The sequence below is a fragment of the Gossypium raimondii genome, chromosome 9 (genome assembly GCF_025698545.1).
Source record: "Gossypium raimondii isolate GPD5lz chromosome 9, ASM2569854v1, whole genome shotgun sequence".
NCBI classification, from domain to species: Eukaryota; Viridiplantae; Streptophyta; class Magnoliopsida; order Malvales; family Malvaceae; genus Gossypium; species Gossypium raimondii.
This window is the reverse complement of record NC_068573.1, coordinates 7366622-7393980: the sequence shown is the minus strand read 5'-3', so window position 1 is coordinate 7393980 and position 27359 is coordinate 7366622. Positions and strand designations below refer to the sequence as shown.

Below are 27359 nucleotides of genomic sequence, written 5' to 3'. Positions count from 1 at the left end.
AGAATTATATTTTACATCCAAACATAATGTTCATACAGTAAAAAAAAGTTACATGATGTCATTACCTTATATGTCATAATCCATATGTTAAATTTTACAGCATCAAAAAGTTACAACAATATTACTTATATAAAAAGTTACCAAAACATCACCAACACAACCATGAAATTAAGTCACCAAATTTTACATACACAAACAGTAAATTGCAATTAAGTCACCAAATTGAAATGGATAACTCAGCTCCAAATAAAGCAATTTTGCTCTAGTTTAAAAGCAAAAGAGGCTCCATGTGCTTGATTGTGTCTATTTTAGGAGGAAGGAACTATATTACCAGAGTAGATCGTAGATGAAAACCAACACGCCAAACATTTTGCATGCACTCAAGCAATACAACACATAACTAAAATGAGTCAAAATAAGTCACATTATTAGAACAGTAGTAGCATCAGCTCTCCAAGGTAGCATCTCTTTGAACTTTCAATAGAACTATAGGGTTATTGAATTTGAAATCAACATTTCTCTTCTATAGCAGAATAAACAAAGAGATACAATAGGTCATTTCTTTAATTATTTTTACTTACCCTAGAAATAGGAAAATAAACATAAACCTGTAAGAGATGGTTCAACAACATAGGCCCCGCAAATTGACAAAAGGTCATATCAAATCTGCGATGTTCAAATAGGAATTCATAAGGCAACATCCAAAATTTTGTTACAAATTCTTTAGACAATTTAGTCATATTATCATGAAATACTAAGTCTCCAATATGATTTTCTAGTAGGAAAACTCTACACTTTATCTATAGAAAATATGCACTGCCAAAATGGCTAAGACTTATTACAGGCCGAGATTAGCATAGGCAAGACTCATACTCATGAACAGGATGAGGATTGCAAAACTTAATTTATTACCATTTTAAATAGTAGCAACTGAATGAGCATCTAAACTACAACACATATGGTAAAGGATGCAAAATTCTTCGATACAGTAGATCGCATAAATAAATGAAGAAAAACATCAACCATGTATAAAATAAATTATAATTACTAACAATTTTGAGCTCACAAAACATAAAACATATATCACCTAAATATTATCATGTTTTGTAGTTGAGCTAGCAATTTATTCTCAACTATTACATATATTTTTTTTTGGAATAACAATTCTATTGATTTCTATTAAGAAGAAAGAATATTCATTTTCACCCCAAAATGAGAGAACACTTTTTATAGTTCCGTGTTTTGATTCAATTGGTTCAAGCCCACACTCGAAGTAGTTCATGGTACAAGAATAGCAGAGAAGATCGTTTGGTTAAAAGTTAGAAACAAAAATGTTTGTTAATCTAAAAATACGAGTACAAATTTTGTTAAGGTTTATTGCTATAAATATCACAAACCGGTCGATTCTCAAAATTTTAATTTTTCGCTATGCAAGAAAACCGTTTTCAAACCAGATTTTTTTCCAACAACCACATGTCAAAAGATTCAACAATATAAGCAGAACTGGTGGCTTTATTATTATTAAACACAGTCTCAATCATAAATAAACCTTTACTCAAATAACCTTTCCCCACATAATTTCCATTTTGGGAAAGTACAAGTTTATCGAACTCAAAGACTTGTTTAATGCTTGCCTTATTCAATAATCCAGTACTAATCAGAATTCTAAATAGGCTAGGTACATAAATGAAATTATTCAATGCCAACGTTTTACAAGAAGTAAGTTTGAGTAAAATCTTCCATTTACCAAGTATTTATGAATTGCTAGAATACCCATGTAGACTTGTTCACCTTCAGCTACACTTTCAAATTCGGTGAACATTTCTCTGTTGGAGCAGAAATGTTTGGAGGCGCCTATGTCTACAATCCACTTGGCGTTGTTGTCAACCAAGTTCACTTTAGAAACCACAATATTTATAACTCCCTCTAGATTTTCAATTATATGCGATTGTGGTTTGTTTTCATTCTAGTGGTCAGAATGTTGGTAGCATTGGTATGCTTTGTGCCCAGCTTTGTTGCACATGTAACATTTCACATGGTCGTTGGTTTTTTTATTCTTCTTTGGTCTCTTGAAGTTGATAGCCTTCTTATTCTAGAGTTTTACTATCTTCTTTGAACTCTCGACATCTTTAAACTTGATAAATTTGGGACTAAAATTAGATTCGACAATGTTAGCTTTTAAAGGAAATTGAGTTGAGGATACTAAAGCCTTATCTTTAAAACGATTGGCTTCCTCAATCTTCATATGACTAATTAGTTCTTCTAGAGGAATTCCCCGCTTCTTATGCTTTGGGAGATTATGGTAGTCGAACCAGGATTTTGACAATTTTTTAATCAAGACGTTTGCTTAGAGAATTTCACACATCTTCATCCCTTCCACTAGGATGTTTGAGACCATCTTCTCGTAGATATGTACTTGATCCATAATTGGCTTATCATCAGTCATCTAGAACTTGAGCCACTCTCCAATAACATATTTCTTGACCTCAGCATCATCTATAACGCCTTAAAAATCCCTTATATATCTATTTTTGTGTGTTTGTGACACAAATATATGTCTACTTCAGTGGTTATATCTTCTGGGAGTGTCTAGGAAGTTTTAGGTTCAAGCCTTGACTTAGGCAAAATTTTTGTTTTAATTGAATAAACCTCTATCTCTAACCAGTAGCCTTATAAATAAATATTGGTGAAATATGTCAGAATGGGCCTACTGGTCTAGTGGTTAAGTGGAGTGCTAATGTTGCAAAAGGTCTGGAGTTTGAGTCCATGCATGGGCAAAGGCGATAATTTTTTCTCTTTGTTTCGGCAAAAGGTTGTTTCGACTGGGTTTCTGAGTAATAGCGGCATGGTGGGGGAATGTTGGAGTGATTTTAGGAGGAAAATATGGGATTGGAGTGTTGGAGTAATTTTAGGAGGAGAATATAGGATTGTGGAGTTATCCCGATTTGGTGGACTGATAATTTTGGCTCTCACTTCTCTTTCTCCCAATTTCGGTCATTTGGCATAGCTTTTTTCCTTTTTTCTTTTTGCTCCATTATTTTCTTTTGCTTTTCTTCCCCATTTTCTATCATTTTTCCTCCCTCAACTCCCCATTGTTGCTGCTAAAATTTCAATTGGTATCATTTCTTCCTCTTTCACTTGTATTTTTTTATTCTATTGTTCAACATTACATATCGTTGTGTTGTGTGTGGTTGGTAAGCTTGAAACTATTGTTAAACTATCGATTCTTTCTCTTATTAATTGATTAAGAGGGGTTTCGATTGGTTTTAGGTGTTAATCGAGAGGCTGAACAGTGGTCTTCAACAATTTAAGTGTTTAGGATCTCTGTTGATTAACCAAAGGTAAGGTTTTCTTTTATGATTATAGTTTGGTATACATCACCAAATTTTGATTAATTATCGATTAAAAGTAACTGATTAGAGGGTTACTTTATGTTTTGACAGCAAGGAATTGGGTGAACTGAGGCTGTTATAGCATTGATTTGTAGTTAGATCGTTGAAGTATTGAGGGTAAGTGAGTTTTTGTATAATCATTGGTGTTGTCTATTTGACTACCACTTTTCGATTGTGATTAAATCTATTCTAAACTCTAGTTGACGTTTTAGGGTACTAGAGTGATCGTGGTGCCGTTAGCATCAAAAATGTTTTAGGTGTGTAATCACATCACTGAAAACGTTAGTCTGCAAAAAGCCAAATAATAGGATTATCTATGCCACACGTGCATGGGACCGCTCATGTGGTAGGCCATGTAACCAAACACGAGCGCGTGATCGATGAGGCTGGCCATATGCGATTCATGAGCCGAGCTGAGTTGGGCCATGTGGGCCTCATGAGCGCGTGGGCCCACACAGGTGAACCACACATGCGTTTGGAATTTATTGGGCCAAGGCCATTTTGAGCCGTGTAGGCCACATGAGCATGTGGGCCTACATGGCATGCAACATGGGCCTGTGGGCCCATTTTCACCGTTTCACTACTAAGGTTGCACGGGTCGCCCAATTCGAGTGTGAACCTACTGTAGGGTCGGTAAGGTTACCTAGACCCCTAATTGATTGAAATGATTGAAAGATTGTTATATGCCTATATGAGATAGATATGTATGTCTGTATATTGCGCATGCTATATACATTATACTGATTATCCATGATACCATAACATGACTGTATGATACATTGCATTGGGTTGGGGATTGATATTGATTAGAGGAAGTGTACTGAAAGGCTTCAAGCCTAACTTACTGGCAGTTCAGCTGTAACTACTGTCTAGTGCCGCATTCGGTACTATTTGGAGTGTAGGGTTAGGTAGGTTGATTATATCCCCACATAGAGTGTGGGGTTGGACGGAGATGGAGTGTAGAGGCTGGTTGGGTAGTATTTATAATTGCATAACTGTCACTGTTACTGTACTGTGATGGGCTAAGGCTCTAATGCTTACTGATACTGAAATGGACTTAGGCCTAAACTGATACTGATATTGAAAAGGGCTTAGGCCTAAACTGAGATTATCTGTTATTGGTTGTTTGTTTGCATGGGGATTACACGCTGAGTTTATGTAAACTCACCCCTTCTATTTAATCTGTACAGGTACTCCCTAGACATAGGTGGATCAGTGCGGCGAAGGATTCAGTAGTGGCCACATAACTCCTTTTTACTATTTGATACTTATTTACGATTTTAAGTTTTATTTTGGGGTATTTTTCTATAATAATGGCCTCTATGGATTTTTATCTAAAATTTTGATTTTATACTGTTTTCTGGTTATATCTGCTAGAAGTAGGTAAAACTCGGGTTTTCAAAAGAGATGAATGTTTTATCAAAATACCACGCACACGTAAACTATTTTAAAAGCTTCTGCAAAGTATATCGTTTTGGAAATGAATGATTTGAGAATTTATGAAAGATAATGATTAGTTCTAAACGAAAAATGATTTTAGCAATGATACGGTTTTCAAATGCACTATCATGTGACATCGCCAGATTCAGCCATAACGTTCAGGCCGAGTTTTGGTGTTACATCATCGGCTCTATATTTCTTCTCCAATGTATCCTAGATGAATTTACCTGACTTATTTTTGACAAATAAGTCTAAGAGGTTGTTATCCATGTCGCTTAACATGAGACCTCTTACCATTTTTTTGTCCTTTTCAATCTTGGCTTTTATAGCTATGACATCTGAGTCTTCAGGCATGGTGACAAAATCTCCAGGTTTCTCAATGACAGGTAAATTGAAAAAGACGTAGTCAACTTCAAGTTGTTCAAAGAAGATGACCATCCTTTGAGACCAGCGGCGGTAGTTAGTCTTGTCAAAAGGTTCGAGCTTGAAGAGATTAGGGATGTATTTGTTGATCGAGGTAGACATGTTTAAACAATAGTAATTCGTTTCTAAATTGTTGAAAATACACTACTGCAAAATAAATTTGTTAGCATTGATTGAAAAAATAAACCAAGAATTAAGAAATCAAAATTTTCTGCGTCATGTAAAAACCACTACCTTAGAAATGAATTTTCCCTGATCAGTGTAATCGTGTAGTGGACGTTGTCCCCCAAGGTTAACACAGTGCTTTCAAATTCATACACCTGAATGAGGAAGATGGAACACAATTGCTATTGCTCTTCTCAGGGAAATCACACCAGGATCAATTCTCAGGAAAGTTTGGAAGGGTCACAGTCGGTCTCGCTTAAAACCCAAACTTCTAGACAGAATTTCTTCTAATATGAAAAATGACAGAATTTTAGAAGGGAATGGAAAAAGAGGTGAGAAGGAGAAAATAGTTTTTGGATTGTTGTGTTTTGCTTTATGTGTGAAAAATGAAGAAAATAGCTCTCTATGTATACCAGTAACATATGGGTAAAATAGTAAATGTGCAGGGGCAAAAGAGTAAAAAATCGTAGGGTCAGTTGCAAAACTGACCCACCATTTCCGCGCAACAGTCAAAAAAATATTATGTTCTAGATTTTCGTAATAGTCAAGAATGGGAAAAAATAAAACTATTTTAAAGAAATTATTTTTTGGAAAATAATATAAGAGTTTTATACAAAAAAGAAATACACGCAGTACATGTCGAAAACATGTGTTAACATGAACACGAACCAAGCAGGTGATGGTGTGCATGTGTTAGGCCTATAGCCCAATTACTCAATGAGAGTAAGAAGTAAGGCTATAAATAATCCCTCTTAATAACCTATACTTAACCAATGTAGGATATACCCACTTACCAACAATCCTTTGCATTACCAACACAGTGCACCTCCCAAATTATTCTCTCCATCAATTAGAAAGAAAAAAGAAAAGAAAAGAAAAAAAGAACAAGTTTCCACAACTTAAATAAGAATAATTTATTCTCTCCATCAATTAGAAATAAAAGAAACAAAAGGGGAAAAAAACACTAATTTCCACAACTTAAATAGGAATAATACATCACATAAATTTAAGAGAGTAAATCATGAGAACCAAAAGTTAATGATGTATTTGTTTCAATTCGTGCTCCTACCATAGTGCAAAAATTAAGAGACAATTGGGTTTATTAATGTCTTAATTTAATCACATTTGTTATATAATTTATGTTATTAGGTGTAATTTTCCTCATAATATGAGTTCAAGCTCTTCAAGGGTAATTATTTTAATAGAATTTTAACTTTATGTATAATCTAAAAAATTCTCAACATATTTAAATATAATTTTAGGACCATGAGTTATACCACCTAAGTACTAAATAGATTTTATGTTTTGTTGTTAAATTAGACTTTATCGTAAAATAGATAAGAGTTGGATGTAGTTGATATTAAGTCAAAATTATAAAGATGATGTGTAAATGTTTCTCAATTTTGCTTTTTAAAATGAAAGTGAAGGTAATCGATAGATTGTCCTTGTGTAAGGTATGCTAATATTAATTGGATTAGTCATAATGTTGTTCATGTCACTTGATATGTAAAGATTTTTTTCTCGAGTACATATATATATATATATATATATATATTGGAAAGTTTGTGCATTCTACATCTTCCTTTAAGATTACTCAATTTGTTTGCTCAAATAATCATGAAAATGAGTTTAGAATGCAAGATGGCATGGAAAGCATGTTATGGGATGCATTTAACATGTGAGACCATGTTTTTGGAATTTCTTTTTAAAAAGTCCGTCCATCAAATGATTCTCCTAAAATGGATAGAGGTTCATCTTATCAACAACCAAATGGAGAAGCAGCAAAGTTTTGTAAGTTGATTAAATTAATGAAGAACTTTACAAGGGACCAAAACATTCAAAATTATTTTTTTGTGTTTGACCATTTTAGTTGAAATGCTTAGGTGGTTTGATAGGACACTCTTTCACTTTGTTATTGGAGTTACTTAAAGACATGTTTCCTTTTCCAAGATCCTTTAGTCGTGTAAAGAGTTAAAAAAGATTATTAAATATCCTGGCATGAAGTTTGAGAAAATTCATAGGTGTCCAATCAACTACATGCTTTATTAGGGTGATTGAAAAGAACAAGACTCTTGCCAAGTGTGCAGTAAATCAAGATGCTTTATTGGAAATAGACAAGACAACGTGTTTAAGGATGATGGTGAAGCACAAGAAAAAATTCAGCCATTGTTTTGTTGGAAAAAATTCGATTCAAAAATGATTTTCGTGCACAGCAGAAAATACTTGGCTAGTAACCGATTAGCCAGCTCATCCCACATGTTGATTGAATCTACCGGTTACGAGTCTAACCACATAAAAGTATTGTCAATTAAAGAGAAAGGGTATAACCAAAGATGTATGGCATCATCGGATACCCCATTATACTTAAAGGTTTCACATAAGGTTAGGAATCGCTTAAAATATTGGTTAGGATCCTCATTCATTGACCCTCGAAATGGAAGGTTCCCTTGAATCATTTGGATCATCATCGGCTTTATCTCAAAGTTATTTGCATTAATCTCAGGATGATTAATGCTCCCTCGGGCTGCCTTTAGGTTAGGCATGGCGTAGTCTCGCAACGTGCGTTGCTCCATTTGTGTTTGGCGAAATAGGGGTGCACGTTCCTTTACTCTCGGATTGTTGATTGAAGGATCGATAATCAATGGGTCTATCGTTAGAGGTTGGGCTCCTCTCAAAAGTTGGCCCCTTCAAACATGTGTCAAGATTCTTTCCAGTTTTGGTTCAAATGGTACAACCTTATTACCAGCCAAAGTCATATACTACCCCCTGCAAACAAAAAGAACACCAACGAATCAACAAGTGGCTTTCAAATTAAATAATAAACAAAACAAAACAAAACACAATTCGTATATATAGACTTAGTTTTGGTTAATTATCTCCCTAAAAAGCATGCATCAATCACACAAAAGTCACTCAATCATGCACCAACTCCCCGGCAACGGTGCCAACAACTTGACCGCTTCCGTCATCGGCATGCAAACACCAGGGCTGAGAATCAACACTAAACAATCAAATATAATGCAATATCTGCAAGTGTGATAAGTCAATTGTAATAATTTTAATGTTTAATGGAACACCTAAGTATTCCAAGGATCGAACACAAAGAAGTCAGGGATTAAGTGATCTCTAAACAATTGGCAAGCAACTAAGGAGTCTAGCTAACTACTTACTAAGTGTCATATTACTGCGAGTCATAATGGAGGTTAAGTGTGCTAATTAATTATCTAACTACTAACAAGGACTAAATTGTAAAATAAGGAAAATTAACAAATTAACAAATCAAAAAAAAAATAGTAGTTGGTTGACTTTCATGTTGTTAATTAACCTTCAGATTAGGGATTTAAATCACTTGCACGCCTAAATTGGTTTAATGTTACCTCTTGGTCTCAATTTTACCAAGTTACACAAATTAATTCTGTTTATCTCTCAACCTCACCATACTAATCCGGGACTATCAAATTCGTGCTCAATAAGATCTCCTCTCGGTCTCACTCGTCTAAATTTTTCCTCCCATCAATCCTAAGTTTTGAAGTCTATTCAATTTAGTCCAAATTTTTTTTATTTAGTCATTGAACCAAAAATTAACCAAGGAACATTTTTATCAACCAACCACCTAGGATTTAACTACTCATATTCATTCCTAAACAAGCAATTATCCAACATTCAAGCAAAAGAAACATCAAAGTAAACACAAGAGAAAGTTGATAACAACTCCAGCTTTCTTGCAAAAACTTGAGGAAAACAACAATGGCAGCAATGGTGGTAAATAAAAGCACAATAGATGAGATTTTTATCAGATAAAAATAAAACAAAGTTGAGTTATATTAAAACTAAGGATTGAAGTGCAAAAACAAAGAAAGTTTAAGGTAGTAAATAGCAATTAGCACCAAGCTACAAAAACTTAATTAACTAACTACTTAACAAAAAACCAGAAAAGTTCAAGTCTAAACCCTAAAAAGATAAAGAATGTAACTAAACCCTAAGCTAAAAAAGATAATAAAAGTTGAAGAACGTGAAAGTATGCTTTTTTTTTCTCTTAGCCAAAAGATAGCTTTTCAGCTGATTACAACCTAATTTTTGTAACCAAAATGCCTTTCAGCGATACCCTTAAGTAATATTTTTGATTGGTGTTGAGCTTAGACAATAACTACCCCTAAGTAATATTTTGTCTCTGCTCGACAAGGGTATCGCGATACCCAGGCTCCGGTATCGCAATATCGATGATAGTCTTAACAAGGAGGTTATTGGGTGTCTCGGTATCGCGATACCTATGGCTGGTATTGTAATAACATTGAAAATGGTCTCAATTCTTCTCGTTTCAACATTGTCAAGGGGTATCACGACTTCCATGCTTCGATATCACAATACCCTTCTAGGTAATGTTTTCTTCACGTTCGGGCCACCATTGACTCCCCACAACACCCAATTGACTCATTAGGTTCCTTATGGCGCATTTGGCCAATCAGGTTTCAGTAATTGTATAAATCACACAAAATCACTTATTCAAGCGAAAAGTTAAAACTAAATAAAAGCATGAAAAAGACATCCAAATTTCTTGAGAATAAGCTCTTCAAGTGTAATGGAAAGCCTAATTTGACGTATCAAATTACGACAAATCAATTTGTAATGTATTAGTACCAAACCCAAATATCAATACTTACCTATCAAAAACTTCAGTATTGACTCAAAGACATTTAGATAAATTAATACAAATTTGAAACTCTTTTTTTTACTTTGTTAATCTCAAAAGCTTTGAAAATGTTTGAACACTAAATGACTTGGTTAATAAAATTTATCTCAAATGTTGTTGGAAAATCAAAAGTAACAATGTTCTTAAACTAATAAGTAAGATTCATCCAAGAAATTAGAGGTTACATTTGAAAGCAAAACTCACACTCACAAATGAATGGTTAAAGAATAATTATTTACTTACTTTGAATGATTATTCACCTAAACAATTGAATTTTTGTTAAAATTATTTACATGAAAACATATTTGTAAATCCTAAAACCTAGTTTCCTTAGTGTTTTTGGATTAAATGATGGTTTTGTCCCTTTAATCTGAGATTCAATTCTTATATTTTAATATAGAAAATTTAGTCCAAATTGTTGACATTAAATTTTTAACACCCAAATTGTTGGGTTTTGCAATTGGGGATTTCAATTTGATTAATCAATGTTGAGGTTATATTTAATTTTTTACTACTTAAATGACATTGTTTTCGATATAATATTTACTTTTTTCTGAAAACTTTATAATATTTTATATTTAATATTATAATTTATTAGAAATATTTTATAATTTAAAATTTTATTTTTAAAATTAATGTACAATGTTTAAAATTAAAGATAATAAAGGTAAAATAAAACCTTAATTAAAATTTTCTTTTATCAAACAACCTAATTATATTTTGTATTTAATTTTAAATGATATACCAAACATATTTTATAATTTAAATTCAAAACTTAATTTTTGACACCTAATTTTATTAGTGCTAAATTTATATTAAAATTTTGTTTAGTAAATTAGTAAATATAAGTAATAAATATAATTATATTATTTAAGAAAAGTAAATATTGATTTTAAAAGATTATTTATTTTTATAATTTTAATTTGATTAATATAATATTTTATATTATGTTGATGGTTTTGGATAAAAAATACATATGGTAATTTGAATATCTCATTTTATTTAAAAATGATAATTTATTTTAATTTACTTTTTGTTAAAAATTTTATATTAAATAAAAATTAAAATGATTATTAAACACATTTAAAATATTAAATATTGAAAATTTATAATAGTTTATCAAACATAGCGTTAATTTTTTAATTTATCAAACAATAGATTAACTTAAAATATCAAAATTTTATACTAAACTAGACAAGTCGATAAGCATCAGTAGAGGTCGATATAGCCTAAAAATAATCTAAATAATTAAAATAATCAAGACACATCAAAATTTTGATGAAAATGAAATGTATCTACTCAATACCAATTTAAAATAATAAATAAATACATATTAACTGTAGAGCTATCCATGGATTAGGTGGCTCACCCGACCCGATTGGCTCGGCCTAACTTGAGCAAAGATTTTATCCCTCAATCAGGCTGGCCCGATTTAAATTAAATAAGTTTTTTTAATATTTCTTTTAAATTTAATTATAAGATAAATAAATATTAATATAAAATAATATATTTTTAGTAACATTTTTTCAGGGTAAACTGCAAAAGTTATCACTGAATTATTGCTTTCATTCTATTTTGGTCACTAAACTATTTTTTTTTATTTAGTCACTAAACTTTTCAAAATCAAATATTTTGGTCACTTTTTGGTTAGTTGTCGCTAGATGAGTCGCGAAACATTGATGCGAGCTTTTTAATTGGTCTAATAACAAATTTACCCCTCCAATATTTACGCATTCTATCAATTTGACCCTAAATATAAAATATTTAAGAAATTTCACCCTTAATGTTTACAAATTTTATCATTTTAGTTTGAATTCTAAAAATTTAATAAATTTAGCTCTCAAAATTTATAAAATTTTTAATTTAATTCTAATTCTAAAAACTTCAACAAATGCAACCCTTAACCCAAATGACAAATTTTGTCAATCATTCAAATCAACTAAAGATATTATAAAAGTAATGAGATCAAATTATACTAAACTAAAATACCTGACTAAAGCCCAAACTTAAACACAGTAAAAGGACCGAAATCATAATTTAATCTAAATAAAATTTAATTTAAATATATTTGAATTGATTTTCGATTTGCTCCGATTTGTTTTCCATTGTAAGGTAGGGAAAGAACTAAAGAAGATAAGACAAAAATCTAGAAAGCAAGGTTGAAGAAGTGGCAACGAAATTAACGGGAGAGTGATCAAAATATTTATTTTCAAAAAGTTCAGTAACTCAAAAAAAAAAAATTAGTGACCAAAATAAAACAATGACAATAATTTAATGACCATTTTTTTAGTTTACCCTTATTTTTAAATAGTGATATGGGGCGGCGTCAAGCAGGGGCTTGAAATTTTTTAAATTTTTAATTCAACCTATGGGCAAATCTAATCAACTGGTACAGATACAAAAATTAATATTTTTAAAATCAAACTGGTCAAACTATCGACCCCGATTTGATTCGCTGATTCGATTCTAAAAAGTTATTATATTTTTATATAAAAACAAATTTAACTACGAATCATCTCACTTTTTGAAAAATATATTTGTTCAAATCATCTTACTTTTCGAATAAATTTTCAAAATTAAACGAGTGAGACCTAGAAGGCCACCAAAGATGGGCTTAGGCCGTTTAAGGGTTAGAAAATTGGTTGGGACTTGGTAGTTATTATTTGATACATTATTCAAGATCTGACTTAAAAATTAAAATCGGATACAACTATTGGATCCGAAGACTCTTCAAAAACTTGTAATAAGAAAGCTACTTCATTTTGACAAAACAATTATATTTATATAGTTTTTAAAATTTAATTATAAAAATTAAAAGTAATATTTTTACTTAGAAATGCAAAAAAGCAATGTTGAAACATAGCACAGAGAGCATACATATCGAGTGAACCCAAAATCAACGACATTAATGTAAAAAAAATAACGAAGAACCCTAACCTAAGCAGTGAGAACAACGGCGCCACCAGCTTCCTTAATTTTCTTCTCAGCAGTTTTCGACACCAACTTAGCCTTGACGACGATCGGTTGGTTCTCCGGCAAAACACCTTTCCCGAGGACTTTAAAGTATCCGAACTCAGTCACGTCGATCATCGGAGCGGCATCCTTGTTGGCTTTGGTTTGCACCTCCTGCGGGACGAGAGACCAGAGCTTGTCGATGTTGACGATGGGGCAGTAGAACTTGTTGCGTAGCTTGTGGAAGTACCTCATACCCACTTTCCCGAAAAACCCAGGGTGGTACTTGTCGAACAGGATCCTGTGGTGGTGCATGCCTCCGGCATTTCCCCGACCTCCCGGGTGCTTGCGGTGCTTCCCGATACGGCCGTGACCGGCGCTCACGTGGCCGCGCTTCTTCCGGTTTTTCTTGAAGCGGGTTGTCATTTTGGGAAGGTGAAGGTTAGTGGCGGCCCAATAGTAGGGTTTTTGGTTGTGGGGATTATATTGTCATGAGAGAAAATAGCGAGGGGTTTTGGGTTTCCATGTTTACCCTCTAGACATTTCATTTACGAATATAACCTTACTGTCGGTTCAATTTATATTTGCCAAAGTTTGAAACTTTGAATAAACTGACAATTATCTCGTTGGCAAAAAATAATAATAATAAATCATTGAAAAAATCAAAATAACCAAATTGATTTTATTTTATTTTTGAGATGATCATAAATCGATTTCACGTAATGTATTTAATCTAATTTTTAAATTTGGGTTAACTTCATCCCAAAAATGGGCTTTCTTTTCTGCCTTACTATTTTATAGAGTGATCATACTGTTGGTTCAATTTATATTTGCCAAAGTTTGAAACTTTGAATAAATTGACAATTATCTCGTTGGCAAAAAAAAAATCACAATTATCGTTAAAATTTGAAAAACCCAATTTTATTTTATTTTATTTTTGAGGTGATCATAAATCAAACGGGTTAAGTTTGGAAGTATTTAAAGTAATTTTTAAATTTGGGTTCAATTTCATCTGAAAAATGAATTTACTTTTTTGCTCAAACTCGACCAAAGGTAAATTTAGGTCTACCCATATTTGATTTTTTAGATTAACTTTTATTTAAAATATTTTAAAAATATATAATACACTAAATGCACAAAAAGGTTAAATTAAAAGATTTCTAACATATTAAACATACATTAAAAAGTATTTATATTAAAACATTACCATAAATATAATAAATATCTTGTTGTATTAAATATAATTTTATATTTTATATTTTGGGTTATTTACTTGGGTAAGTGTTTTTTAGGTTTTGGATAACGGTTTAATTGTTATTGAGTTAGTAATTTAATATAAATATAATTATATAATTATTATTTAACATATATAATTAATATAATATTTTTATAACATAATATATTTGGGCAGGGTTTGGGCCAAAAAATCTTACTCAATGCCTGACCCATACAAAAAATGGGCATTAAATTTTATCCAAGCCCATTTTTGAGTCTCGTATTTTGTCTAAACCCTTTCATTTTTCGGGCAGGCCTTCGAGCCTAAGCAAGTGGCCGGACCCATGAGCAGGTCTAGCTCTGAATTTTTTTTCTTAAAAATTTGTAAAGAAAAAGAAAAAAAGTTGAAGAAGTTAATTAGGTTTAAATTTTTTAGTTTAGTTATATCGAATAATTAATTTTAAAATAGGTAAAAGTATTATAGAGGTTCCGATTTTAGAAATTAGATTACGTTTACTCTTTGATTTAACTTATATGATTAATTTATTTATTTTCTTTGAGTAAATAGGACAAAATACAATTCAACTATTAATATAAAGGTCTTCACAGTATTAATTTTACCTTTTAAAATATTAATTGTGGGTTTGATATTTAAGTTGTGTAATGAGTTAAATAAATTTGAATGGGTTAGATTGTGTATGGCTGAGTTGAGTCTAAGTATTTCTCTAAGAAACCACCGAGCTAGAGCTTTAAGTGAGTTTTCTTTTCAATTTTTAATTAGATTAATAGTTAGAATGGTTAGATAAGCTTAGCCCAAATGTTGAATTATGAAATTGATGATATTTAATTAAATTGCCATGGTTGAGTTTTGGTTAAATTGAAGCTTGAAAGTGATGAATTAATGGATGTTAAGCTTAGATTAAGGTAAGATTTTGTTGGATCCATAGTGAGCATTGTTGATTAAGCTTAAATTAAATCTAGGTAATATTATTAGGGACCAAACCAATAAGAGAGGAAGCAATTGAAAGTAAAAGCTATTGATTGATAGTTTGAGGTCTCTAAAGAATAAATATGAAGTTAGATTTTGATTTCGATCAAGTAAATATCAAGATACAAGCATTTCATATATAAAGATTAAAAGTCTAATAGATGATATATATGTGTGAATAAATACATAAACAATTTATAAAGAAGAATGATGAGTTATACTTATGCTTGTTCATGTAGTCAAATATGCTAACATGGGCTTTATGATAATTGACGTATGGTAGGAATCATGTTACATATATATATATATATGCTAAGTTAGTTGATTATGATTTAATTTGTTGTATATACAAATAAGCTTATACTTATGACATGATTGAGATTGTGAAAATATTTGGTGATGAATGCAAATAATGTTGTACTTCCAATATTTGAATTTTAGTAAGGTAACATTTGGTGCTTTGCTTCATGATTGGTAAGTAATACTTGTATTATGGTGATTGAATGCTAATATGGAGATGTGTTTTCATGCTTGAAATATATGAGAAAGACTGATAAGAAAATGAAAGAAATATTAGCATGTGAAAGTATGATAATGATATGCAAATGTCATGTAAATTAATGGTCTCAGATCAAGGCGGGTATAGTTGACATGTCATAAAGATTAGTTATACATTGATATGATGAATATCCTATTAAATGGTCTCAGATAGAGTCGAGTATAGTTGACATGTCATAAGGATTAGTTATACCGGGATTATTACGGTTTAACTAATGAGGCATGGAACGCATATTACTTTGGACATTCTGATGAGGTGCTGGGCATACATTGCTTTGACTTATACCGATGAGGCGCAAGGTACATATTACTCCGAATTTACCAATGACGCAATGGATGCAATTTATATTAGTGTGATGGTAGGATGATCTGTGTATCTGTCTTGAGCCCGTGTTCGATTGGTAGGGGCCACAAACTATGTATTATGTAATTGATGATTCTACTTGATATGTGAAATGGATAACTTATGCTTGATTCGATTAATTGAATGTAAATATTAGTATAATTAATGATAGCATGTAAAAGATCATGCGAATTGGATATTACAAGCCTTGGGGGCCAATGATGCTCTGAAATGAGCTAAACTAACTCAATTTGGTGAAACTTAGATATGGAAATTGATTTGAAAATGTCATAATGTATGACCTGATTTTTGTCTGTTTCAGAAAAATTAGTTTCGAGATTGAATTTGTTAAGTCGAACCATCCGGTAAGTTAAACTAAGAAAATTTACAAGTCAAATACGAGAATTAGAAATGGAATTAACTAGTAATTAAATTAATTAAGTTGTTAAATAAATAATATGAGGACTAAATTAAAGAAGTTAACAAATGATGAAATAAATGAGAGACACTTGTGTAACAATTTAGCATGGACTTAAAATCAATTATGCCATAATTAAGTTAAGGTAAGTGGCTAAATATAATCATCACCATCCATTTCCACTAAAGATTATTCTTCGTAATCCACCATAGACTAATAGGTAAGCAAGCTTATTTTGGAGTAATGCTTGTAGATTTTCAACGCATTAAGATTGTTTCAACCAACCCATTAGTTGTTCTTTGATTAAGTTACCATTTATGACAACTTGGAGAAATTGAGTTGGAATTTATGAATATTAGTTATTGAAATTGGATTATAGCATCAAAGGTAAAAATAATTTTTGTAGCTCTCCAAATTTATAATTTTTTGTCAGTATAGTCCTTACTTTTTTTTTTCTTAAAGTATCTACTGGAGCGAGTCCAGTAATTAATCCTTCATATTTTGTAAACCCATTAAGGTGTAGATGTTGGCCATGAGTTTTAAAGTTGCTCCATACCCAGGATGAGGATCGAACCCTCAACCATTGGTTAAGGTAGAAGAGACCCTTGCCATTTCACTTAACTTCGTGGTTAATATAGTCCTTACTCTTTAAACGTACATAAAAAATTAAAAAAATTATTTTTTTATATTTTAAATAAAATATAAAAATATTTTTTAAAAAATAAAAATAATTATGAAAAATATAAAAACTCTTTAAAATTCAAAAAATAAAAATGATTTTAAAAATATAAAATAAAATTTCAAAATTCAATGTTATCTAAACCAGCCAGTTGGTTCAAGAACCAGTTGAGGTATCAATTCGGTGAAAGGTAAAAAAATCGGGTGACCTGTGAATTGGTGCAAATTGGTTGAACCAAGCTAAAAAGTTAGTTGAACCGATTTCAAACTGGTTTGATTAATTGGTTCCCAGAACGACTGATCCGATTGGATCAAAACAAATAAATTATTAAAAATAAGAATATTAAAAAAATTATAAATATCAATTCAATTACTATTGATTTTTAGCCCAATTCTGCCGGTGCATACCAATTTGCGGGTCAATCGGTTTTTACATTTTTTAATTTTTTTTAGACTTTAACATGTACAGTTTATTGTCAATTTGATCCATACCAAGTACATATAATTTTTTAAAAAAATTTAATTCTTTTCCTTATTGTAAAAAATATAAAAAAAAATTCAAATTCAAATTCAAATTATAATTTTTTTAAAAAAATTGAAAAAAATAACACTTTAAAATTCAAAATAAAAATAATTTTTTTAAACTATAAAAAAAATTCTAAAATTTACTTTTATGTAGAACTAATTGGATCAAGAACTAATGGGGTATTGGTCTAGTGAGAGGTAAAAAACTGTTTGACTCATGAATTGGTATGGACAGGTTAAACCAGGCTAAAAAACTAGTAGAACTAGAAATTGAACCTATTTTATAACTTTGATTTTTTTAAAACAATTTGTTTGATTTGAACCAATCGTGTTGGTCGTTTTGAGAATCAATTGGTTAGACTAGTTCGAAAATAGTTCAATTGTTCGTTCAACCAATTTTTAGCTTGGTTCAATCAATCTGTACCGGTTCGCAAGTCAACCTATTTTTACCTCTCGTCGGATTGATACCCCAACTGATTCCTAATCCGACTGGTTGGTCAGATGCAGTTTAGATAACATTGAATTTTGGAATATATTTAAAATCATTTTTATTTTTTCCATAATTTTTTATTTTTTTGAAAAAAAGTTTTAAATTTTTCTTATTTTTTTGCTTTTATTTAAAATAAGAAAAATTTTTAAAATTTTTATGTACTTTTAAAGGGTAAGGACCGAATTGACAAAAAATATAAATATTGAGAGATAAAAAAATTATTTTACCTTTGGTACCGTTAATTTTAACGAAAAATTAAATGGAGAGATCAATATTTTTTAATAAAAAATACAAAGATTTAATGTCTCAAAACTAAAGTATAGGGAGTAAATTTTAAATTTTGAGAGAGTACAAGAGTATAGAATTAAAGTATACGGGGCAAACTAATAACAAAAGAAAGTACAAGGTCGAAACTGATAAAAATAGTATAGGTACCAAAGTGATAATTTAGGTATAATACAAGGGTGAAAAGCGGTGTTAAGCCAAAAATATAGATTCAGTTTGAATTTTAGAAAATTTTCCTCTTTTATGAGCGAGCCGCATGGACGGCGATGGATACTCCAAAATGCCCATACAAAGTTCCCCCTCTTTATTATCTATCTTCGGCCAAAAGAGGTGAAAGAACAACATAAAATTCCTTTATTTCTTTTCACTTTGTTCCTTCTTCTTTGGCCTTCACAATACCAAATCTAATTTGGGCATCTTTAATTCCCATGTTCTTTCTAGGGTTTTGAATTTCCCCCCTCCCTGGGTATCCCTAATTATCCATCAAGTTCCAATTTTCATTGTCTGGGTACTCTTAGATCTCCCCTTTTTAAAATTTTGGGATCCTTTTTTGTTATCGTAAAAAAAAAAAAAAGGTTTTCAATGTCACAAGGTTTCTCAATTGAGCTTTACTTCGATCCAGCACTTGAGAACCAGGTCTTAAAAGCTTGGAATGTTTTGGCTCGTCGTCAAATCAGCACTCAGTTAATTGAAATCGAATCAAGGCCACACATTACTCTCTTTTCAAGCCCTTTTCTCGATCCTGCAAAGCTTGAATCCGTTATAAAGTCCTTTGCTTCAAAGCAAGAACCTTTACCTCTTTCTTTTTCTTCAATTGGGGCTTTCCCAAATGAAAACAATGTTCTCTTCCTTTCACCAGCTCCAACAATGTCTCTCCTACAATTCCAGGCTCAGGTATGTGAGGCAATTAAAAAAGAAGGGATTGAAATTGGGGAAGAGTTTAAAGCTGATGCTTGGATCCCTTATTGTCCCGTAGCTCAAGAAGTGCCTAAAACAAGAATGGCTGAGGCTTTTTGTGTGTTGAGAGAGTTGAAATTGCCTGTTTCTGGGTATGCAATGGATATTGGATTAGTGGAGTTTTCACCTGTTCGTGAACATTTCTCATTTGGACTTGGGAATTCCATAGACACATAGAGATTTGGAAGGTCCATTATTACAGTGTTAGTCTTTGCTTTTTCTGTTCATTCTGCTTACTTGATGTGTTGCTAATATAGATTCTATAATTAGTAATGAATGTTGGATTCTTAGTTGCAAAGTTTACTTGTTTATCATATCTTGTTTTATTGCTTGCATTTTTTTGTACAAAAGTATGTTTTGATGGGATAACAAATGGATTGGCTTAACTCAAACCTTTTATTTATCTTTTATCCTAGTCTTCTACATAACATGAATGGTGGAAATTGTAAAGGATCCCAATGAATAAATGAGTGCAAAATTACAGCTAGTTAAATTGCATTTTGCTTTCTCTACTAAAAATGGATAAATAAGTGGATTTACATTAGATCAAGAGCAAATTGATCTTTTCTTTAAAAATTTTAAAACTGATGTGGCTAATAGAATAATCAGATAATAACATATGATATGCTACTTGTACCGATCTATAGGGACAAGTTTTTAATAGTAAAATGAATTGAAGTTTTAATAGAAGGACTAGTTTGTTCTTTGATGTAACGTAGAGGAATTAATTTGCTTATTTTTTTCGTATATAAGTCAAAATACAATTTGACTTCTAGTATTGAGGTTTGATGAATAATCAAATAATAACATATAGCATGCCACGTGTACCTTATCTTGATGTATAGGGACAAGTTTTAATAGTAAAATGAATGGAATTTTTAATAGAAGGATCAATTTGTTCTTTAATCTAACATATAGAGATTAATTTTTCCATTTTTTAGTATATGGGTCAAAATGCAATCCAAGTTCTAGTAATGGGGTTTACATGATACTTTTACCAGTTAATGTGCTTTTAGTTATTGTTACATCTAAACTTCTTGTATGTTTGTCTGAGTTCTAACATTGATGATGATTTGTTCTACCATGATATGAATGACTAGAGAATTGTTGGATGAGGAGAAATGTATTTGTTTGGTTCAAATCTTTTTTCAATATGCCATCTTGGTTTGCATGTTAGAAAACATGTTATTGGCATGTGCATACATATATTTACAAATACTGAGTTCACCATTTTGGATTGGCAACTCATAGGAAAGCCAAATCCTGCTGGTTGATGGCAATATGGTTAAGCCTATAAGGCAGTAATGGCATCAACAGCCCAAGTTTCTTAAAGATTGGTTCTGTATCTGTAATTGTATGCAACGTATGTGTTCGATACCTATTGTTAATCTTTTGTCTTAGTAAATGAGCTTTTTGTTGTTGCTGTCGCATCTAATGTCTTGTATGTTTGTCTAACATTGATGAGTATATGTTCTACCATTCCATAAAAGGCCAGAAAAATATTGGATGGGAAGAAAATATATCGGATTGGTTCAAATAATCAATCTCCTATCTTTGTTTGCATGGTAGAAACATGTTATTGGCATACATACATACACACATTTATAAAAATACATAGATTTAGGTCACTATTTTTTATATGTTGACATTTTGCCTTTCCCTCACTTAATGGCAACTCATAAAAAGCCAAATCCTGCTGGTTCTTAACAATGTGGTTAACAGCAGGTGAGCCACTGGTGTACCAGAAGTGCCATCAACAGGCCAAATTTCATAAAGATTGATTCCCGAGTACATGGACATTCTTTTCTATTGGAATCAAAGGGTAAAAATATTATGGAGGCCTTTGTACTTGGAGTAAGATTGCATTTTGTCTCTTTTACTAAAAAAATAGGTAAATTAGTCTCTGTACGTTAGATTAAAAAGCAAATTGATCTGTTTGTTAAAGATTTGATCCATTTCTACCATTACAAATGGATCCTTATGTGTTAGCATGAGGTAGGTTCACATGCCACATGCCACATGTAACTGTTTGGTTATTCTATTAGCTATGTTAGTTTTTAATAATACAAATAGATAAAATTTTTAATAAAAAAGACCAATTTGCTCTTTGATTTAACATAAGAGACTAATTTACTCAATTTTTTAGTAGAAGAGTTAAAATGTAATTTAAGTCCCTGTACTGAACTTTCGTGGTACTTGTACCAAATCAAAGTACAATTTATTCTCTTTGATCCCTTGAGCTATGTTATCCAAACTTTTTCTAAATTATCCGTACGCGACGCATGTGTTTGACACATTCCAACATGAGTATGGAGGAGGTACAAATACGATCCTTTAAATATGAAAGTTTTTGGAAAATATGAGCACGCTCGTAATGATACTCATCCCAAGTCTGGGTAATATAGCCCTTGAGCTCCAATCCTGAAATCTTCATAGAATTATGTTTGCTTACTGGTACTACGAAATAGGGCAATCCATTAATCTTCTAGCAAGTTGTGCTTGTTCAGACAATATGCAAGCAGCCATCACAAGAGGCCAACATAAGGACATGGTTCTAGACCCTTGTAATCAGACAAAGATACATGAACCCAGGCTTGATGTCCCTGTTAGTCACAACATCAAAAGAAAATACCAGAAACTACTCATTCAATAGGAGGAATAAATGAGATCATAATCCCTGTAGATTGAGACTTGCAATGAGACATTCTTAGTATGATGCCAATAAAATCACCCGGATGGAGAAATGGTCAGTTCTATAGACAAAAAACTTGGGGTTTTCCTTCAGAATCTTGATGTTTGACTTGTCTATAATAGTTCGATATCGTGTTTTTCTTTTTGGTGCCATTGTTTCATTCTGTTTCTGCTACGTCTTGTTGATGTCAGGTGGTGACGAGCTGAGTAGGCAGTGGATATGACACAGGTAAATTCTATCAAAGGGGACCGGAGAGGTTTCTTCAGAAGTCGGTAAAAAATCAGAAAAGTAAGCTAGTAAAAAAGGAAATTGACAGAGTTTTTTCTTTTGTTTTCAGTTGAGTTATCTCTGAATAACCTGAACTGAAACTATTAATGCATGTTTATGGTTTGTTGTAAAGAGTTTTAGATTCACAAGTGAGAGCCATACACGAGTCCATTGTTCTTCCAGGTACTTGGGCCTAACTCATCTCTGTCCCATTATTGGTATAATTCTTTTGTAACTGATGCTTAGGGTTTCAGTGGCATAAACTGAACTTCTCATTATTGGTATAATTCTCATTTACCCCTCCATTAATATAATACTGATTTTAATTAATATTTTTATTTTAATATATATATTATATATATATAATATAAGTATTTTTTTATGAGAAAATATTTGGTACACTGCCAGTGAAATTTTTATACTCCACAAGCAGGGTCAAGGAATTGACAAGTGTCTTGTAAGGGTATAGTAAATTATTAAAAATATATATTTAAAAAAGAGAGACACATGTCGATTTTTTAAGGCTGCTTATGAAATAAAAAAACAAGAACACTGTCAGTGTAACAAATACTCAACCTTCTTTCATACATCTAATTTTTAATATAAATATATTTTTCAATTATAATCTAACATAAATATAAATATATTTTATTATTTAATTTAAATATAGTCAATTTTTTATTTTCATCTCATCATTATATTTATGTTTAAATCTAAACACACACTTCACCCCTACTAATAATCTCACCTCAATAGTAATTAATCCCATCACCTAATTGATTGAAATTCAGCTTTTTACAACTAATGGGAAATTCTATTGATGAAATGCTCAATAATTGTAGCAAGTGCTGGCCCCTTTTCCCTTTCCAGGGAAGATTACAAACTAGGTATTGATTCAATAAAATAAATTCAGAACAGGGCTGAAAGTAGCATCAAAATCAGATAACTTGATATATTAGGCAAGTTAGTGATAGTTTTTCAGTGGCATATGAGTGTTAACAAGTAAAACCCGAAATTTAATTTAGTTAATTCATTCAATTGCACACTTAAATATAGCATCTAAACTTCATCCTCATTGATAAAATTGCAAACATCAAAATGTGCAGCTGGGATCAGGAATCTTTTTAAGCTGTTTACGCAGTTTGGAATTTCAATCCATTTATTGAACAAATATGCAGGGCCTTTAGGACAAGATCCACTATAATGGGTTAAGCACCTGTTTCAGAGGTCATGTTATAGCTACCTGACACTAAACATCCCCTGCTTAAGTTTAAACCTCATGTGAATTTCAACATGAAATACTACTTCAGATAAAATGAAAAGTCTAGGTAAACAACGTTGCAAGTCAGAAGACACAGTAAGGTTGCTAGTCTTCTGCAATTTGCAGATATATATATATATTCGAACCACATTTTTTGTAGTTAAGCAGGCCATGGGGGGGCAGCCATTGGTTCAATCATGATGAACCATTTGCATTAAGAAATGGGACATCTCACCAAACTAGCTAGAATCTCGACAAAATTGTTGAGCCACTCTCACATTCTGTTCTTATCTTAACCATCTCCTCCCCATTCCTCTATCATCCAACTCCAACCTTTTTCGACATACTCGTATTCAAATATGTGTCAAAAATATATATTTTAAATAAAAATAATTAAGAGGTGGAACAGCATAACATGCAAGTATTGTCAGCTTACGTGGATGATAAAGGCTTGCAGTAAAAGTATATTTCTTGCGGCTATTCAATGTTTTTATCAATTGAACAATAAAGACAAGACATATAAAAAGGGGTTGTGTTTGGATAAGGACATAGATATATATATGTATATATGCTGGGGTTTAGTTTACTTCCATAATTCAACTCAGTGATGGACAATCAGCAAATGTTCTTTGTCGGCAGCTGGTGATACAGATGTTAAATACCTCCTCTCTTTGTTTGCAATTCCAACACTGGAAAAAAAAATTTGTTGGTCCTCCATTTTTAACCATTTGTAGAGCTTTTGGATCGTTTTTAATATCACCTTTTGGTTAATTAGTTAGGTTTCCATTTTTGGTCATGCCGCATTGTAAAAATCGAATCAATTTATAAACTACAAATGGTTTGATTTGGTAATTCCATCGTTAAGTTAAATATCACTAAAACAACATAATGACTTATGTGATACCTCAATTTAACTAAAAAAAAATCATTTTAGTAATTTTTTTAGTCTTTAAACCTGTGATGCTTATCAAATCATCCCAGAATAGATGAAAAAGTTGTCATTTGTTAACTTTGTTGATGTGTCATAGCAGCTTACATATATGTCTCGTCTTCAATTATTTGAAAGGTGCCCCATGACTGAAGATGGAACTCATTGAAGATGCAAATAAATACATGCATAAACTATAATGATCCTATATCCTATGATTTCAGTTGTTGTTTTGCAAAGACGGAAAAGATCACATCTTGATTTTGCTTACTGTTGAGAAGAGTATCTAAATTTAGCACTATCTGAACACTTGAATGATTTGATGCTTTTCTTTCCATTGTTGAATATTATTTCCTGCAAACTCTTTTGTTTTTCGTATTAATATCTAACACTTACACTCAAATCCGATAATATATGTAAAAATTTAGATCTAAAAAAACTCATCTTACTGACATGGAATGATAGAAATATTATTTCTTCAAATACATTGTAAGATATATGTATGTATATAAAATCAATAATTCAGGTTTTTAAAAGTTGATATTGTAGTAAATTGCAGGGTACAGCGATGGCCAGCGTAGCTAATCACATGGGATTAATAGCAGGGGACAGCCATTCTCACATGTGACACCATGCCAATTTGCCAAATAACCCCCCAAAGAGCCTCCACTTTTCCAAAATTTTTTAAATTTGAATTTAAAAAATTTTTAAAATATCTTCTAGCTCTAGCCATGTTCTTATGCTTGCTTGTTAGCTACTTGTGGGCTTCCATGGATGAGTCTTTTTGAGTAGCAAATGCATGGTTGCTAGGACACACTATCACCATATCACATACCCCATTTGGTTTTTTTTTTAATCCCTATAGATTTTAGTGAAAATGACAAAAATTTATCTAGAAAATATCTGATTAATTGATACCAACACTGTTAAGAGAGTGATTCCTTGAACGATAATATTTATATTGGAATTTAGTAAAAAGTATCATGGAGATCCTTATAATAGAAGTCGAATTCTATTTACCTCTACTTAAAAAAATGAACAAATTGATTCTTTATTAAAACTTTCATCCATTATTAAAAACTGATCTTTATACGTCAACATAAGGAACAATGCCAAGCCACATGTAATTGTCTGATTATTTCATCAGTCACGCTAGTTTTTAATAGAAAAAATAGATGGAAATTTAAAAAAATCAATTTGTTATTTGATCTAACATATAGAGATAAAGTTACGTATTCTTTTAAGCAAATAAAATAAAATACAGTCTAACTCCCATATAATAACCTCTAATATACTTTCACCACTAAAATTCTATTTCAGTCACCTCTAACTTTGAGTTATTAAGTGGAAACCTAAATTTAGTAAGTTGGTTAAATTTTACAAGGTGAGGGGGGGGGGTGGTTAAATTCCAACTGTAAATAACTAACAAAAACAGGAAAATAGGGGAAGAATAGATAAAATGAAGAATGATATGTATCCTGAAGTCCCACAAAAGGGGTTGTATTAGTTAGGCTCACATGGGGGAAACCTATACTTTTAACTTCTTTTGACCCCACACCACTTAATGCTGTCCCTCTTATGACACAGACTTCCTCTTTTGTTTATTTTATTTTTTGAAATTCCAAAAACTAATAATAATTTTATTTTGAGTGCTCTAGCAGTAAAAGTGTTCCTTGATTGTGTCATTTTTAAAAAAAAATTGTTGTTGTTTTTTTGAAAAAGAATTAAAATAAGGTTTGGTTTGAATAAATTTAGTAAATAGTATCAATGAAGGCATATAATTGTTCTTATAAAATTATTAATAATTTAATTTTTTTATTAATTAATAATTCAAGTTAAGTTAATTTGAATTCAAAATAAAATTTTCCTAGGCTTGACTCATGTGGGGAAAGCTTATTTGCTCCCCTCCTTGAATAAGTTTATGTTTTTTTTTTAAAGTTATTATATTTATATTAATATTAAAAGAATAGATTTAGTTGTCGATTGAGTTTTAGTTCGACTGACATGAATATTATTGTCAATACGAGAGGACGTGAGTTTGAGTGTACTGAAATGTATTATTCTCCTATTTATGGACTGGAAAGAGGCTATGAGTAATTCTAAATATGGTGTCAAAAATAATAGATATGATCAAAGCCTATAATGCGATTGTTCAAAAAAAAAAAAAGAATAGGTTTAGTTATGCATTATTTGTTGAAAATGAAAATTAAATTTCAAATTAAGTGTTAAGTATAAATATATGTTTTTTATAAATATAAATATTCATTTTGGAAATATTCATTTTATATTTTTACTATTAACTTTTATTAGTTTTTATTTTCAATTATTTTGATATAATGAATTTACTTACAAATTCAAAAACAAAGTTTTTAAATGATTTAATCTTTCTACAAAAGTTTTTAGAATCCTCCAAGTATTTTAAAAAGTTTCTAAATCATATTTTTTAAGGTTCCCAAACATGTTTCGATACACAAACATGTCTATCTTGAGACAGACCAACATTGAAGTTAAAAATGCTTCAAAAGAACATTGTCTCATGGCAAAAGTCATTTTTTCTCAAGACTAGTCAATTGAAGCTAAGGTAAGCTATAGAGAAACTTTGTCACAAGACAACCAGACATCAAAGCTAAGGTTTACTTAATAAATCATCTCGAAACATAAAAGATATTGTTTCAAGACCAAATAATTGAGG

General features: G+C 31.2%; 2 protein-coding genes across 7 annotated transcripts; one reads left to right on the top strand and one right to left on the bottom strand.

Annotated features, from left to right (window-relative positions):
• Positions 1-7728: 7728 nt before the first annotated feature.
• On the bottom strand, positions 7729-13596 carry LOC105798297 (60S ribosomal protein L27a-3). Its single transcript, XM_012628318.2, has 2 exons — positions 13048-13596; positions 7729-8186 (listed from the first exon to the last, which is right to left on the bottom strand). The coding sequence occupies exon 1, from the start codon at positions 13486-13488 to the stop codon at positions 13048-13050; it is 441 nt and encodes a 146-aa protein (XP_012483772.1). The 5' UTR covers positions 13489-13596; the 3' UTR covers positions 7729-8186.
• Positions 13597-18790: 5194 nt separating this feature from the next.
• LOC105798296 (uncharacterized) lies at positions 18791-22808 on the top strand. Of its 6 annotated transcripts, none has more exons than XR_008189045.1 (3): positions 18791-19707; positions 21245-22265; positions 22403-22808. XR_008189045.1 is itself a non-coding variant. In XM_052621458.1 (2 exons), the coding sequence occupies exon 1, from the start codon at positions 19145-19147 to the stop codon at positions 19694-19696; it is 552 nt and encodes a 183-aa protein (XP_052477418.1). In that variant the 5' UTR covers positions 18791-19144; the 3' UTR covers positions 19697-19707; positions 22403-22808. The 6 variants fall into 6 exon arrangements, 2 of the variants coding, with proteins under 2 accessions (XP_052477418.1, XP_012483768.1); XR_008189044.1 differs by having other exon boundaries at positions 21242-22265; XR_008189043.1 differs by having other exon boundaries at positions 18791-19722.
• The last annotated feature ends 4551 nt before the right edge of the window (positions 22809-27359 follow it).